The sequence below is a fragment of the Littorina saxatilis genome, linkage group LG16 (assembly GCF_037325665.1).
Source record: "Littorina saxatilis isolate snail1 linkage group LG16, US_GU_Lsax_2.0, whole genome shotgun sequence".
NCBI classification, from domain to species: Eukaryota; Metazoa; Mollusca; class Gastropoda; order Littorinimorpha; family Littorinidae; genus Littorina; species Littorina saxatilis.
In genome coordinates this window covers 12,883,926-12,901,754 of record NC_090260.1, presented here as the reverse complement: position 1 = coordinate 12,901,754, position 17,829 = coordinate 12,883,926, and the positions used below count along the sequence as shown (strand labels likewise).

The 17,829-nt window shown below is 42.3% G+C and overlaps 1 protein-coding gene across 1 annotated transcript; it reads left to right on the top strand.

Annotated features, from left to right (window-relative positions):
* The first annotated feature begins 8,289 nt into the window (after positions 1-8,289).
* Positions 8,290-17,732, top strand: LOC138949863 (uncharacterized). Its single transcript, XM_070321646.1, has 4 exons — positions 8,290-8,811; positions 9,100-9,485; positions 10,816-10,985; positions 17,721-17,732. The coding sequence occupies exons 1-4, from the start codon at positions 8,312-8,314 to the stop codon at positions 17,730-17,732; spliced, it is 1,068 nt and encodes a 355-aa protein (XP_070177747.1). The 5' UTR covers positions 8,290-8,311.
* Positions 17,733-17,829: the final 97 nt, after the last annotated feature.

Sequence of the window (17,829 nt, the reverse complement as noted above, 5' to 3'; positions counted from 1 at the left end):
CCAAGGGACGGGGAAAGGACCAACAAAATTTAGAATTCCATTAACCAAATCAATCTTTAGAATGTAAAACCGTTTGGTGGTTGGTGGGATTAGACAGTTGTTACTGTGACCAACCCTAGACCATGGACCCCACTTCTGACACCAAATGTAAAGCCGAGCGGTGGTAGCTTCACGGAAACTGTCTGCGTCTAAGGTGTTACTGTGCGTGCGGTCTTAAAGGACATTTGTCAGGATGGCATTCAAACCACACGCACCGGACGAACAGACGAACAAAATACTTCCGACACCAAATATTAAGTAGAAGTGCAGTGCCTGGCACTGCATACCCCAAGCGAAGGAGCCATCATTGAGAGAGAGAGAGAGAGAGAGAGAGAGAGAGAGAGAGAGAGAGAGAGAGAGAGAGAGAGAGAGAGAGAGAGAGAGAGAGAGAGGTTCCACACCTAGAAATCTTGTCAGTTGTTGTGGTTGTTGTTGTACCTGTTGTGTTTGTTGTTGTTGTTGTTTTGATGACAATACTGTCCTTTTTTGTGTGTAATGTTCTTGTTGTTGTTTTGTTGTTATTGATTCATACTTGTTTACTCTATCTCTCTCTCTCTCTCTCTCTCTCTCTCTCTCTCTCACTCTCTCTCTCTCTCTCTGTTTATGATGATATCTTTCCTCGGAAAATGCAGTGCTTTGGATGGTAAATGCATATATGTTTGGCAGAGAGAGAGAGAGAGAGAGAGAGAGAGAGAGAGAGAGAGAGAGAGAGAGAGAGAGAGAGAGAGAGAGAGAGAGAGAGAGAGAGAGAGCGATTACAAGCAAATGACGAAGTCTCGTCCAACATCTCGTGCTACGAGATATGATGTACACCTAGATTACCTGATTACAAGTAAATAACGAAGTCTCGTCCAACATCTCGTGCTACCAGATTTCATGTACACCAAGATTACCTGATTACAAGCAAATGACGAAGTCTCGTCCAACATCTCGTGCTACGAGATTTGATGTACACCTAGATTACCTGATTACAAGTAAATAACGAAGTCTCGTCCAACATCTCGATATCTTCAGTAAGGGACAACGGACCTTTTCACAAATGTTCATAAAAATCGCTTGAGAAATGGAAAATAACGGTTTTTAATGGATTTTTGTTGTTGGTGGTTGTGGTGGTGGTGTCGTTGTAGTTGTTGTTGTTGTTGTTGTTGTTAGTGGTGGTGGTGGTGGTGGTGGTGTTGTTGTTTTTTTGTTGTTGGTGGTGGAGGTGTTGTTGTTGTTGTTGTTGTTGTTGTTGTCGTCGTCCATCATATCAACCAACTCACCAGGATTGCAAGTAATTCACGGTGTCTCTTACAACATCTCGTTGTTGGTGGTTGTGGTGGTTGTGGTGGTGGTGTCGTTGTTGTTGTTGTTGTTGTTGTTGTTGTTGTTGTTGTTGTTGATGTTGTTGTTGTTGGTGGTGGTGGTGGTGGTTTTTTTTTTTTTTTTTGTTGGTGGTGGTGGTGTCGTTGTAGTTGTTGTTGTTGTTGTTGTTGTTGTTGTTGTTGTTGTCGTTGTCGTCGTCCATCATATCAACCAACTCACCAGGATTGCAAGTAATTCACGGTGTCTCTTACAACATCTCGTGCTACCAGATTTGATGTACACAAAGACTTTAGCTTGGAAATGGAATCCTCAAGTTTGACGTCATGGAAGATGTCATAACATTTTGAATTCAGCTCCTTGTGTTGAAGAGAATGATGTCATGAGTTTGACGTCATGAGTTTTGATTGTCTTCTTGACCTGGGTTTGACCTCCTTCTTTGTTATGACTTAGAAATTGGAAGCGCTTGTAACTGCCGTTGTCGATGTCGGATCAAAACGATTTATGTCTTAAAACCTTCCTGGGATCAATAACATTGCCTGTGCCAATTTTTGTTGTAGTCGAGTCAAAACTGTGAAAGTTTTAGGGGTTCTAACACACACACACACACACATCATATTTGGTTGAAATCAACTCTAGTGTGGGACCAACCTAGCTTCGCTCGCTTCGCTCGCTTCGCTTGGATAAAGCCGACAAGGTTGCGATAGGGTTCCAAATTGTATTCAAACCAAAACAACAATAATTAAGTAGATGTGCAACGCCAAGGCACTGCATACCCCAGCGAAAGACACACCTCTCTCTCCCTCTCTCTTTCTCTCTCTCTCTCTCTCTCTCTCTCTCTCTCTCTCTCTCTCTCTCTCTCTCTCTCTCTCTCTCTCTCTCTCTCTCTCTCTCTCTCTCTCTCTCAAACACACACACACACACGAACACACACACACACACACACCCAAGTTACACACGTACACACATACACACTCACTCACACGCACTCACTCACTCTCTCACACACACTTCACTGTACACACAAAACACACCCCCATACGCACATATAGACAGACGGACATACACACCTTTACAAACAAACACACATACACACACACATACACTTACGCACACGCACAAACCAACCCACCCACTCTCTCTCTCTCTCTCTCTCTCTCTCTCTCTCTCTCTCTCTCTCTCTCTCTCTCTCTCTTTATCTCTTATACAAACAGACACACACCCACACAAACACCCAAACACACACACACACACACACACACACACACACACACACACACATGTACATACGCACGCATGTACGCACGCACACACCCACAGACACACACACACACACACACACACATTGACTCACACAAAATATCTCATATGTACACACAATACACACACTCATACGCACATACACGGTTGGCCTAGTGGTAAGGCGTCCGTCCCGTGATCGGGAGGTCGTGGGTTAGAACCCAGGCCGGGTCATACCTAAGACTTTAAAATTGGCAATCTAGTTGGTGCTCCGCCTGGCGTCTGGCATTATGGGGTTAGTGCATGCTAGGACTGGTTGGTCCGGTGTCAGAATAATGTGACTGGGTGAGACATGAAGCCTGTGCTGCGACTTCTGCCTTTTGTGTGGGGCACGTTATATCTCAAAGCAGCACCGCCCTGATAATTATGGAAACAAACAAACAAATACGCACATAGACAGACGGACACACACACCTTTACAAACAAACACATATACACACTCATACACACACAAACATACACACAAACTCATGCACACACACATTCACACACACACACACTCCGGTTGGTCCGGTGTCAGAATAATGTGACTGGGTGAGACATGAAGCCTGTGCTGCGACTTCTGTCTTGTGTGTGGCGCACGTTATATGTCAAAGCAGCACCGCCCTGATATGGCCCTTCGTGGTCGGCTGGGCGTTAAGCAAACAAACAAACAAACACCCACACACACACACACACACTGTACATACGCACGCACACACACACACACACACACACACATTGACTGACACAAATCTCATACACACATAACACACACTTATACGCACATAGACCGGCACGGTTGGCCTAGTGGTAAGGCGTCCGCCCCGTGATCGGGAGGTCGTGGGTTCGAACCCCGGCCGGGTCATACCTAAGACTTTAAAATTGGCAATCTAGTGGCTGCTCCGCCTGGCGTCTGACATTATGGGGTTAGTGCTAGGACTGGTTGGTCCGGTGTCAGAATAATGTGACTGGGTGAGACATGAAGCCTGTGCTGCGATTTCTGTCTTGTGTGTGGCGCACGCTATATCTCAAAGCAGCACCGCCCTGATATGGCCCTTCGTGGTCGGCTGGGCGTTGAGCAAACAAACAAACAAATACGCACATAGACAGTCGGACACACACACCTTTACAAACAAACACATATACACACTCATACACACACAAACATACACACAAACTCATGCACACACACATTCACACACACACACACACACACACACACACTCTCTCTCTCTCTCTCAAACACACACACACACACACACCAAGTCACACACACACACACACACACACACACTCACTCACACGCACTCACTCACTCTCTAACAAAAAACTTCATACACACAAAACACACACCCATACGCACATATGGACAGACGGACATGCACACCTTTACAAACAAACACACATACACGCACACACATACACTTATGCCCACACACACACTTACACACACACGAGTACAGACTCATGCACGCGTGCGCACGCACACACACACACACACACAAATACACATACACCATACACATATGAATACAGACTCATGCACGCGTGCGCGCGCACACACACACACAAATACACACACACACACACACACACACACACACACACACACACACACACACACACACACACACAGTAACACATGTGCACAAAATGAACACAAACACACACACTGCGCGAGAGAGAAAGACTACAGGGAGGCATGACGTCATGATGCATTAATTGACGTCAAAGACTTTCGACCGTGACGTATTCTTTTTACGCGAGCTTTATCCATAGACTTGGAAACTACGGAATTTCTACCCGTCCAAAGCGGCCTGGGGTGGCGTTTGCTGAAAAAATGGGGGCGCCTATTTTACCCACCGTATTTTTGTTAGTATGGTCCCCATTTTTGGTGAACTTCCATCTCCAACTGTAGCACGTAGCCGGGCACAACGAATCCTTCTTTATCATGTATTATTCGGTGTGCACATTTCTCAAATCGATTACAGTATAGCGTTCACGGGATACCTCCAGCTTCGCTGGGATAAAACATACATGGGCTACGTGAGTTCTTCCATAGAAAATATATCTATACAAAATCTAGGTTGGTTTTAACACAGTCTAAACACTACACTAACAGACAAAATCTGAGTCTTTACCATGCTGGAAAATCGGGCATGACCCGTAGGTACCCTAGCGATCTAACTTACTCTTTGAAAACAAAACCTAAGTCCTAATCTGGATGAAAAATCGGGCAGGGGTTCGGGGCCTGGACAAAATCGAGTGACGCCACTCGATCACCGCTTGTTGGTAACCTTTAGAGTAGCGCGCACTACTCTAATAAGCCTCGTGGTAACCGAGTGGACAGCGCGCACTGCTCACTATTGCCAGTGGGACAAGAGTTGCGTATCGAGGACGTGGTCTGTCAGGTCAGGCACTAAGGCACACATACCATCCGGACCACACGCAAATCTGAGGAGAAGCACTAAGCATAGGGCGTAGGGTCGAACCACTTTAAACCCAGCTCAATGCAACTCCTCCGTGGTAGTTTTGATGACCCTGACTCTAAAACAGGGGAGACGCATGTTTCAGGCACTTATTAGGCACCCTACTCTCTCACACGTCTCCCGACCTCACGGGGACAGGGGTCTTTTATAGCTAACAGGGTTTCCTCCTACGTCACCCTAGCAGGACCAATGAGAATCCCGCTCTGGCAGCGCGGGAGCAAAAGGGAGGGGAGGTGGAGGGCTCCGAGCCTGCTGCCAGCCTCCTTACAAACTGAAGTTAAACTCCTCAAACATACACCAAAGTTCTTCTACTAAGAAAACCCACATAAAAATGATGTACACACATATGTCATTAAACAACAAACCTTACAACGTATCTGTAGATACCAAACACTTGTAGGTAGACAAAAACGCAGACGAACTGCAAAACTTCCAGTTACACTCTGTCTCTCAAAGACTGACCAATTATGTTCACACAAAAATGCTTCTTCTCTAACATACAAAACGTCCGCTAGACTAGACGTTCATATCAAACGGCAAATCCATGCCCATAAAAACCCCACAAAACGCTGCGTGCTCGAAGCACCAACGGTCACTGCCGTAACAAAACATCGGCATACCCCGGTTTCATCCGTCTTTATACATTTGCATCAGCCACATATATGATTAACATAGCGCCTACATTCTACTGAATAAAAGAATACATGTAGTGAATATACGAATAAAAGGAATGCCGAGAAAAAGAACGGCCAAATAACATAGGGAGAGAGAGTGTACGTGTTTAGGAGTGTAACAGCAGAACGCGTCAAGCATAATAATCAACAAACGAAAGAGAGGGTAAAAAGAACATGCCTCTCTTCATAAAAACCTTCCTAAAAACTGATCGTCAAACTTAACAAAGATGGTCCTAAAACAAAAAGGGACTTTATGTGTTATGTTCAAAAACGGCCCTGTAATCAAAACATTGCAAGAAAGGCGGGGCAAAGAAGACTCTAAAATCTCCAAGTCGAGTCATTTCCTACGGCTATAGGGAAAGGGGGGGGGAGGGGGGGTGTAAAGTCCAGTTGCGGAAGGGGGATGGGGGGACTAGAGCGACAGCTCGGTTTCCCAGGGCCAGCCTTACCAACACATGTGAAAGCAATTAAATCGCTCGGTACCGGAGTTTTGCTAAGGAATAGAGCAAAACTCAGATCTGGCAGCATAAAAGTGGTCAGCTTAAAATGACCTACTTTCTCTGCTCAAGACACGGGCTATCCGTACTGTATTCCCTCTTGTACACACTTGGTTTACTCTCTTTGTACATCATCAGTATTATATGATTAACGTAAAAAAATACATGTATCTTACATGTATCGAATATATGAATATCAAGGAAAAGGGTGCAGAATAAAAGAAAGGAGCAAGAGAGAGAGAGGGTGTGCGCGCATGTGTACGTATGGGTGTAGAAACAGAAAAGAACATTAACTCCATTCTTAGCAACCTAAAGGAAGGGGAGAAAGAATGCGTTGCATCCGAAAGCGAGATGATTAAAACGTCATTAGAATATTCCAAAACTCAAATGTTTGTCACTCTGTACCGTACAACAACTAGGAGAGTTGCCAGCTCAGCCATTTCGGTCCTTTGTCTTGGGGAGGGGCGGAAAGAGGGGGGGGGGGGGAAGGCTGGAACAAAGACCATGCCGTGGTCAGTCCGCTATCTGCCGACCCCGCTGTGCACCGACAGAGAGTCTAAGAGCAAAAGAAAAGGGGGGAGGGGGGGTGTGCTTGGGGCCCAGAGCAACTGCCTCTCGGGGTCAGCTTGCCCTGTTCGAGTCCGGTCAGGTCGGGGCCAGTGCTACAGATGCAAGCGATTAACCGCTTGGCACCAAAGTCTTGCTAAGAGAAAGAGGAAAAACCCAATTCTGGTGCACACAAGTTGTCGGGTTAAAGTGACCTATTTATGCACTGGCGATTTGTACTGGATGCCCTTTTGTACTATTACGCTTTACAGGACTTTCATTTGGGGAAATAAGAAATACGAAAAAAAGAACCATAGGTGTACTGCACTTTTCTCCACAAAACGATCCAAATTTACGTTCATCTTATTCTCCATCATTTTCTGATTCCAAAAACATATAAATATGTTATATTTGGATTAAAAACAAGCTCTGAAAATTAAATATATAAAAATTATTATCAAAATTAAATTGTCGAAATCAATTTAAAAACACTTTCATCTTATTCCTTGTCGGTTCCTGATTCCAAAAACATATAGATATGATATGTTTGGATTAAAAACACGCTCAGAAAGTTAAAACAAAGAGAGGTACAGAAAAGCGTGCTATCCTTCTTAGCGCAACTACTACCCCGCTCTTCTTGTCAATTTCACTGCCTTTGCCATGAGCGCTGGACTGACGATGCTACGAGTATACGGTCTTGCTGAAAAATGGCATTGCGTTCAGTTTCATTCTGTGAGTTCGACAGCTACTTGACTAAATGTTGTATTTTCGCCTTACGCGACTTGTTTTTTGATTTGTATTACAATATAGTTTCCACAATTCGGCTTAAGTGTTTGAGGTCACATACATGTCCAGTACCGTTGAGATATGAAGACTGATGCACGCATAGCGTATTTATCAGGGATGGAACTTTTCCGCGAATCCGAAAACTCCTGATAAATAATAATCATTTTGAGCTTCAATGCATTGAATCATACTATTGCCAGTAGTGGATTATGGATACATGAGAGTCCCACCCCTGATTTATATTGGGATTAGTTATCTCCAAATTGTACTAAAATTTTCCTCCATAATAAAACGAGTGTAAGCCAAAGCTCAGTCAAGATGGGGGTTCTTAACTCTTTCTTATTTAGTCTGCCAATACTGCTTTTCGTCGCGATATAACCTTCGTGGTTGAAAACGACGTTAAACACCAAATAAAGAAAGAAAGAACAATACTGCTTTCACTTTTTTATGACATCAGATTTGAGGTTAACCATTTATAGGATGTTGGTAGTGAAGAAGGTTGTTAAATAAAATGTTTTAAATAATTACAAATCTGCTGAGAAGTCGTTTTAGCACTGAGTTATTTTTCTTGCGCTTATTCATGAAAGCACTTGAAATTGAGTACCAAAGTTATGCAGCGTAAACGAAATACCATGGTAATTCAAAGTTGACATGTGTACCTCTCTGTAGGTTTTCCTTGCCTTTAACCACGGTAAAGATGTTCCTGGGAAGACAGCCAAGACTACAGATCTGGACCCAAGGTCACATGGTTCACGCGGTTGGAGAAGAGTTTGGCAGAGATTTCACAAGGCTGACGCTCTTCCCGAGCCAGCTGGAAGTCTTGGAAGAGAGACCAAATGAGGATGAAGAGGATGACGTCAGAATCCTTCACGGTCCTCCAGGTACAGCCAAAACTGTGGTTTTGGTGTTAAAAGGGGTGCAATGGCTGAGTGAAGACTGCAAAATCGTCTTCGTCCTGCAAACCAGTTCTGACGGCGCGGCAGCCGGCTTTCTGGTGTCTTACCAGCTGAGGAAGAGTGCTCGACGAGGCAATGACAGCGTGCATCTCATCACACTGCTCGACGTTTGGGATAGCTACAGGAACGAATGGAAGGAAGGGGGAGAACAGAAACTCAGGTCTTTGGTGCAGACGCTGAGACAGCACGCCACAACAGTTCAAAACAAAGCAGTTCACATCCTGGCTGATGAGGCCAACTGGTAAGTTATGATTATGTCTTTGTAACAAGCAAAGACATTATACAATGTTGTGCTTTTACAGTAAAATGATGCCTGTTTTATGTGTTTAAAATATTAAGTGTATGCATCGTTGTGACTAATTTTGGTGAGGTGTGCGTGTGTGTGTGTGTCACTCTCTCTGTGTGTGTCTTTGTGTGTGTGTATGTGTGTGTGTCTGTGTCTGTGTATGTGTGTGTGTGTGTGTGTGTGTGTGTGTGTGTGTGTGTGTGAACAGTTATGACACACAATAATATGCTGTTTATATTTCAGCGTGGTCGTCTCCAAGCTGTTCAAGGCGTTAAAAGACCCACAAGACTCCTACATCACAGTCAAGCTTTGGGCTGCCGGCGTAGACCTTGAAATACCAGACGACATGCAGGACAAAGTAAGGAAGCTCACTGAACCGCTCAGGTGCCCTCCCTCGGTCGTGGCAGAGGTTCAGCAGGCTTGGGATCTGAGTGATGGGAAGGTGCCCTCTTTCAGCCGTCCTACAGTTCAACTGGTGAGTGCAGGTCCACCTGTGCTAGTTGTGGAGCACTATCACCGTCGCTGCAAAAAGAGGCATGGCCATGTGACGCAAGGCTTCGACTACCCCTGGAGGTGTGAAGAATGTGGACGTCAAGTAGCTAAAAAGCTGCTGGAGAAACTGCATGTCGGTGAGTCTCCAATGTGTGTGTGTGTGTGTGTGTGTGTGTGTGTGTGTGTGTGTGTGTGTGTATGCGTGTGTGCGTATGTGCGTGTGTGTGTGTGTGTGGGTGCGTGTGTGTGTGCGTGCGTGTGCGTGTGTGTGTGTGTGTGTGTTTTGGTAGTCGGAGTCGTTTTGCTTCTCTTGTAGGAAAATCAGCATCTAATTACGAGACCCTTTGCTTTTTATATTTAGTCAAGTTTTGACTAAATATTTTAACATCGAGGGGGAATCGAAACGAGGGTCGTGGTGTATGTGCGTGCGTGTGTGTGTGTGTGTGTGTGTGTGTCTGTGTGTGTGTGTAGAGCGATTCAGACTAAACTACTGGACCGATCTTTATGAAATTTGACATGAGAGTTCCTGGGTATGAAATCCCCATACGTTTTTTTCATTTTTTGATAAATGTCTTTGATGACGTCATATCCGGCTTTTCGTGAAAGTTGAGGCGGAACTGTCACGCCCTTTTTTCAACCAAATTGGTTGAAATTTTGGTCAAGTAATCTTCGACGAAGCCCGGACTTCGGTATTGCATTTCAGCTTGGTGGCTTAAAAATTAATTAATGACTTTGGTCATTAAAAATCTGAAAATTGTAAAAAAAAAATAAAAATTTATAAAACGATCCAAATTTACGTTTATCTTATTCTCCATCATTTTCTGATTCCAAAAACATATAAATATGTTATATTTGGATTAAAAACAAGCTCTGGAAATTAAATATATAAAAATTATTATCAAAATTAAATTGTCGAAATCAATTTAAAAACACTTTTATCTTATTCCTTGTTTACATTTAGTCAAGTTTTGATTCTTGATTCTGAAAGTGTTCTGTTAATCTCAGGGAAACATTTTTTCTGTGGCTTTCACAACAGAGCTTGGAAACAGAAGCCACAAATCTGTACCGAAAAACATAAACATTAGAAAGTCCACACTGAAGCCTGAAAACAAGGAGGGAGTCTTAAAATGGGTGTTAATTTGCAAAGGTTATGAACAGAAAGTCTGAGAAAACAGGGTCTTAAAAGGGAGGGAGTATTACATTGGGGGGTCTTTTTTTTCAACAATTTTTTTTATTCAGGCAAGCACAGATTTATAATGACACATTCAAAAGCATTGTCACTGATAAGTCACAGCAATGACAGAGCTGAACACACATGTGATATTCAGTTACTTCTTACATTGGGGGTCTTTTTTTCATTTTTTTCTCAATATTTTTTTCAGTCAATATTTCCTAAACTTCAAATCAAAATCAAACGTGCAGATTATATCAATTGGTGTACTATACACTGTGGTTGTTATGATTCAGGTCGTCATGACTACGCTGCTCCCGGTCAGGGCAGTCTCACCTTCAACGATGTCTTTGTCCTTGGAAGCACCATCGACTGCAGAGCCACCACCACTGACGACCACAACAACTCACCAGCACCTTTCATTCGGGGTCTTCAGTCCTTGTCAACCTTTATCCCCACGCGTAAGGTGGGTGAGGATGATACGGAAACCATCAGAATGCTTGCTGAGATGTCGACTCGGACGTCAGGAGTATCAGAAACGAAAACTAGAGGCACTTTTACAGACGAGAATAGCAGGGCAGAAATGATATCTACAACAAGTCGTGATGCTGGAGGATCGGATTTCATAATTGACAATGCCCTGATAGGCGTCGATGGAGACTCTTTCAAGAGCGATGCTGAAATGCAAGAAGCATCTCCAACGGCTGCAACTACGGTCTTACAGAAGACAGACAAGATTGATAACTCTGACGCAGTGACAGTAGTACGCGAGGAAAACATATGGGGCCTTGAACGAAAAGTCATTGTGTACTTGGACCAAGGAGGTAACTTTGGAGCGGATGGTACTGGCAGATTAAGGTCTTTCTCTCGCTCAACTTCACAACTGATATGGGTGAGGCCTGCCATGCACACTGCTAATACTTGACTGATGAACAATTGAAAAAAAGACTAACATTATTGTGTGCATAGTATGCCTACACATTATATAATGTGCAGAGACATGTCCTTGCCATACTGGGAACCAATGAAAAGCAGATAATAATTCCCACTGAAGTTATTCACTGACAGGTTTATTGTTGCTAAGGATTCACCTGGAAAACGTGAATGGACAAATGTATGCCCTGTTCCATGGTATTTTCTGCTGTGTCATTTCAAACTGGTCTCAATTGACGCATGGATATGGTGGGGATAGAGAGGAGGCAATGAAAGTCAAGAGATGGAAGGAGTGCAGCTAGAGATATTTCCTGTCACCAGCAGTGGGTACAATACTTATACAGATACATTATTTTATCGTATACACAAGGTGTGTATGGATTTATGAGTGGTTCCACTCCAGGACAAATACCAATGTCTTTTATTCTATATGGCGGGTTAAGTTCTTGTTCTTCTTGTTCTTATTATTGTTGTAAACCTGCTTCACACTAAGTGCTAACGTTTTGTTTCTGTTGGAAAGCCAACCATTCAGATAATTATATGTGCTTGCAATGGATGTCACTGGGATTCATTCAGTCAGCAATGTCATTGATGTTGGCATCTGTATCTTCATAAGATCAGACAACTTGTGAACACGTTTTGAAATGTTAATTGATTTTGCTATGGTACATCCTAATCATGCCTTTTATTGTCACATATTCCTTTATATTCAGGACTTCACTGAGTCGAATGTTTGGTGATAAATTAACCTTGCAGTGTAATGGTAGTGTTTGTGGTATGGGCATACTAGTGAATGCAAGTTACTTTCCCTGATTTGGGATGTCATTTGCTTCCTTTATACAAGGAGTTTTTTTTCCTTACTTTTTCTCCGAAGGCAAGAAATATGTGCCCTGAAGATGTCGGAAACACGTGATTACTTCACTATACTATACTTCATATGCCAAATAATCAGTGAATCTCTCATTACATGTTTTAAAGCTCGTCGCGATATAACCTTCGTGGTTGAAAACGACGTTAAACACCAAATAAAGAAAGAAAGAATGTTTTAAAGCCTATTTGAACGTCCTGTATATCGAGTTTTTCCGTAAAATATTGTGCCAATCACTTTAGCTGATGTTGTATAATTGATATAAAAATGAGTTATTTCCCTTACCTTTTCTGTTAAAAACATTAAATAAAACATATGTATTTGCCCTGTATGTGTCGATGACTAATGATTTCTTAAAAACACTATAATCCATATGGTATATAAATATATGTATATGTAATGAGGACATATCTTGTTTGGGTTACTCAAGCCTCTTTTAACATGCTGAATATACAATTTTGTTTGTAACATATTGTGCCAATCACTGAAGCCGTCGCCGTAACTTTGAAATACAACTTCCAATGCAGGTGCTGGAGGTTCTCTGGGTGGGGGGGGGGGGGGTGGGGGTAGCTCAGTTGGTAGAGCACTGGACTTGTGATCATAAGGTCGCAGGTTCGAATTCGGACGGGGACAGACACGTGTCAACTTTATGTGCGGACCCAGAGACGAAAGCCATGTCCCACCCCCGTGTCACCACACCTCGTAAAAGACCTCGGTCGTTCTGCCATGAGTGCAGATGGCTAATACCACCTAAACACGCATACACTTGTGTATCTCATCAAAAGCCGTGAGGGCGTAAAACTTGAAACACCATATAACCCATACCTAGTTATTAAGAGGCAAATTTGGCCTGTAGGACATGAAGCATTCTCTCTAGCTGGATGTTCTCGTTTGATCTTCCTTGAGATTCTTCTGGCAATGTGAACACAGATAGAATGCATGTCAGTGACCCTAACTGATAAAGTGGCTCTCAGATTAGCTTATCACAAATGTTTTGCATTCGTATGAACAACACGCGCACACAAATTCAAATGCACAATCTAATAATGTGAAAATATAATACTGTGTTCATGTTTGTCAGTCATACATTGGATTGGATTGGGGTGGGGACACATTTTGAGGAATCTATATGAAACAACTTATTTTCGATTTTGACACTGTATATAATGAACTTTTAATAGCTGTGCTCAAATGTGTTAATGATTTGACCGGAAGGGGTTATTGTGTTATACTGCTTTTACCTCAAAATGTATGTAACATTGTGTTATTGTACACCTTTGACAATCCTGAATAACATCCACACACATTATGTTAAGTAGCATATCATGATACTTTGGTAGTTCATATAGTAAAATGTATCATTTATTGTATCGAAGACCACAAATGTCAATGAAAATCGCATTCAAAATCAAAGTGCTTTTGGGAAAATCATATCCGACCACTCCCAGATAGAATTCATCAAAACAAATGTGAATAATGTGACCTCCCCTTTTCTTTTCAGGGATATGTCTGTTTGTCATCATTTTCACGAGTTTTCATTCACAAGCACCTGGTAAATAAATCTCATGTTCCCCGGGGAATAAATCCCCGGTTACCATAGTTGCATGAAGACCTATTACATGGATAATCAAAAGCAAACCCAATAGAAACGCTCGAGGATTCTTCGGCTCTTTTCATTGGCGTTTCCCCAGACCTAAACAGACGACAAGACACTGCTTTGCAAAGTTCCAAAAACCAACTGGCAAACTGGCAAAAGTAAACAAAAAACCAAAACTACTTCAATAAATTCGTCACAAACAAATGAAACCTACCGATATGTCATGTCTTCTTACAAAGTCATGGAGTGCGTGTATCTTTGTGTGAGAAACACGAACGTCAAGTTCAAGTCAAACCAATTGACCCCTGAGCTGACACACACATTTTGACCCGTGCACAAGACGTTGTATCGATAAACGAAGCACAAATAAGAAATAATGATAAAAGCAAAGACAAGAGGCGAAGCCTTCAAGGCTCACGTAAGAAATCGGCAAACTGTAACACAAACTCAATCACTCCGTCACACATACACACACACACACACACACACACACACACACACACACACACACACACACACACACACAGTATAGAGCCTGTAAGCATAGGTGACACTGTGCAAGAAAGCGAGACACTAGATCTAGCCTACTTAAGCCTGTCCTTAATTGAGCCCGTAGTCGACTACACGAAGCTTCGCAAAGTCTTAATACCAAAAACCCGCAGCTACGGCGTGGTACTTTGACCCCAACATCGCTTCTCAAGTTTTGACATGCGAAGCTTCGCCGTAGCTCGCAACGAAGTTGTTTGTTTTTTTTGGTAAGAAGAGTGCTTTTTGATTCAAGATGGACGACGAAATCAGACTCAATACCATAGTGAAGAATGCACTTTGGTCGATATCGACTAACCTCCCACCTGTATTATTTCATACTGCGATGCATTGACATGTCGAATGAAACTCGAAATCCCAGCGCTCACGCCAACTGGTCCCGGCTGTGCTCAGTCAACGAAATAGAACACATACAATTAACTTACGTCATCATCAAGTACGTAAAGTACAATTTGTGACGTAAAGTACTCAGAAAGAAGCACACCACGCGCTGGTCGAGACTACGTGCATGCGCTTTCTGACTAATAAGATTTGAGACGCCAAGACATGAAAAGATAACTCTCTTTTCCGCCATAGTGCCTTCCAACTAGTCTCGGCCCGCTCAAAATAATGAGCCAAAATGACCGAGACTTTCAGTAATTCCTTCGCGTGACGTCTAACCCTCTTACGCCATAATGTGACGTCTTCAAATGACGAAATGTTAAAGTTTCTACCACAGACATACACACGCACACACGCACACACACACACACACACACACACACACACACACACACACACACACACACGCACAGACAGACAAAGTTACGATCGCATAGGCTACACTTACGTGAGCCAAAAATAGCAACAAGATATGCAAACATGTCACAAAGCCGAGCAAGCAGATTGACAGGTCTAATGAAAAACAAAGAGGTACTGAGTCGGAAACAAGATCGCGATTCGCGCTGCACGACGCAAATCTTCTGTGACCTTTGACTCAACGTAGCTTCCACATTCGATTACTAAGCTTAATACTCACAACTGAAAGCCGAGGGAGTGGAATACCGAGATGAACAAACAGAACTGTGCATCCTCAAACCTGACATATTCATCCCAACATTTTATGAACTCTAAAATACAGAAAGTTGCTTTCACACGCCAGCTTTGATTGCCAGTGGTTATCCGCACGGAACTCGTGTGGTTATCAGCACGGAACCCGTGTTTCAAAGCATGGCTCCCTGTGTTGATTGTTATCTTATTTTCTCACTACCAAAATGATGACAAAAACGATGTTTGGTGGTTTGTTGTCAGACCAGCTTTTTTGTCGGTCCTCGGGGGGCATATCGACTTTTGTATATGCTCCCCCTCGGACGACAAAAAAGCTGGTCTGCCATCAAACATCTTATAATATTGCTTGAAGCAACCTATGCCTACAATTTGAAATGAATTGAGCCCAGAATTTAAATACTCTGGTTAGTCCCTAAATGGAAACTTCTGGCTGAAAAATTGCCAACAGCGTTCTTGCCGGTTTTGATTGCACTTTCAACTCAATATGCTACTAGTGCGGTGTTATTACACTTTCATTTGACTGACTGCTATGACTTAATGGCCGGCGTTTGTGTGATATATCTACTCTTCTTGTGTGTTTGATTAACAGAGCATCTTACGCAGTAATTTTATTTTGCCTAACCCTAACATGTCTGGCCATCTAACATTGTTTGCACATGCTTTGATTTGCCAAAAGGACCTTTGCGGTTATATCACGACTTATTCTTTTCATTTAAAACACATGCAGTGCACCAGAGCGTTTTTGGTGAGTTTGCTTTTAACTAACTGTAATTTCCGTAATAATGTTCAAGCTGTAAAGAAACAAAGTTGCGCTACTAACATTGTTAGGTTTGTTTAATCCCTTGCTCCATTTAAGATTGTTGCTCTGCTATAATGTTGTGCAGTATGTATGTTTTATGACTAATATTGTTGAAATCCTCTCATGAAACTTTGTGTGTGTAAATAGTATATAATGTTAATCAACCACAGAGACGTGTTGATGCCCCTTCCACAAAGTGACAGCCCAAAGATAAGTCAATCAGAAAGATGTTATTATTTGGAGCGGCACATGTGATACTTCAAGTTTGGCATCAATGTTTTGGATCTTTATGTTTACAATGTTTATGACATATGTAGCATCAGCATTGACTTTTACCTGGTGATGTTATACTTCTGTGTGATATTATAATGTTGTGTGAAGTTATATATTTTTGTGTGATGAAAAGGCTCTTGGTTTAGTTATATCATGTTCTGTTTTTGCAACTCCCTGTGCCATAATGCACCTGTCTTAAATTATGTGATGTTTTGTTTCATTTTTCTTTCCTTGCTGTTGGTCCCACGCAGGGCTTTTTTTGTCTTTTATCCCTTCCCTCTCAAATATTACATTACCTTAGAATGTTTGACAAAAGAAGCAAACATAAACTGTCCCAAATAGCCAAATTGTTGATGGGACAAGAACAACCAACAGCCAACCATCTTTAAAACGTACAGACAGACCTGTAGGTTTTTTACACATGATTGTCTAGAATATGAGCAGTACGGTCAGTGGATAAAAAATACGACGACAAAATGTCTACACTACTTTTCTTCACAAGCTATTCCTGAAGCTGATCCAGTAATTTGACACATGGTTACAGTTTTTGTCAGTAAACATTAAAAGAAGCATTTGTTTAAAATGCATTGTTTGAACCATGGATATTAAAATAATGTGTGGGGTACGCTTATTATTCTGAAAATACACCACGTTTGCTTGAGAATACCCGACGTGCAAGTTCCCAGGTCTGTACAGTTGTAGTTGTGATGTTTAATGTTTTAAGTTGAAGGTGGCAAACCCTTAAAACTACCTTCCTTGGTACTAAACCATCATGCAAGTCATTACACAGCTATACAAGAACAACAACAGAACACATGATTTACTGTCTGTATTTACAAAAGAGAAATGTATCCAGGATTGTAGATGGGATAGGAGCATCCTTCAGAAGAAGCACACATTAAACATGCAGCAATTTGCATGGCTACTTTCTATGCAGAATGGAAATTGTTTACAGAATTCTTTCGTAACCAAAACTAATGTTAACATGCCAAGTTTAATCAGAAAAAATAATTCCAAGTCTGCAGATTTTAAGGCCTTAGCAGAGTAACTGGTTTTTTTTAATAATGTTTGTTTATTTATTTGACAGAGTGAAACAAAGTAAACATATTGCATTTGAACCATCTTGCTGTGTGTTCAGGTGTGGGTGTGAGTGTGTGTGTGTGCGCGCACGCGCGTGTGTGTGTGTGTGTGTGTATGTGTGCGCGCGCGCGTGTGTGTGTGTGTGTATGTGAGTGTGTGTGTGTGAG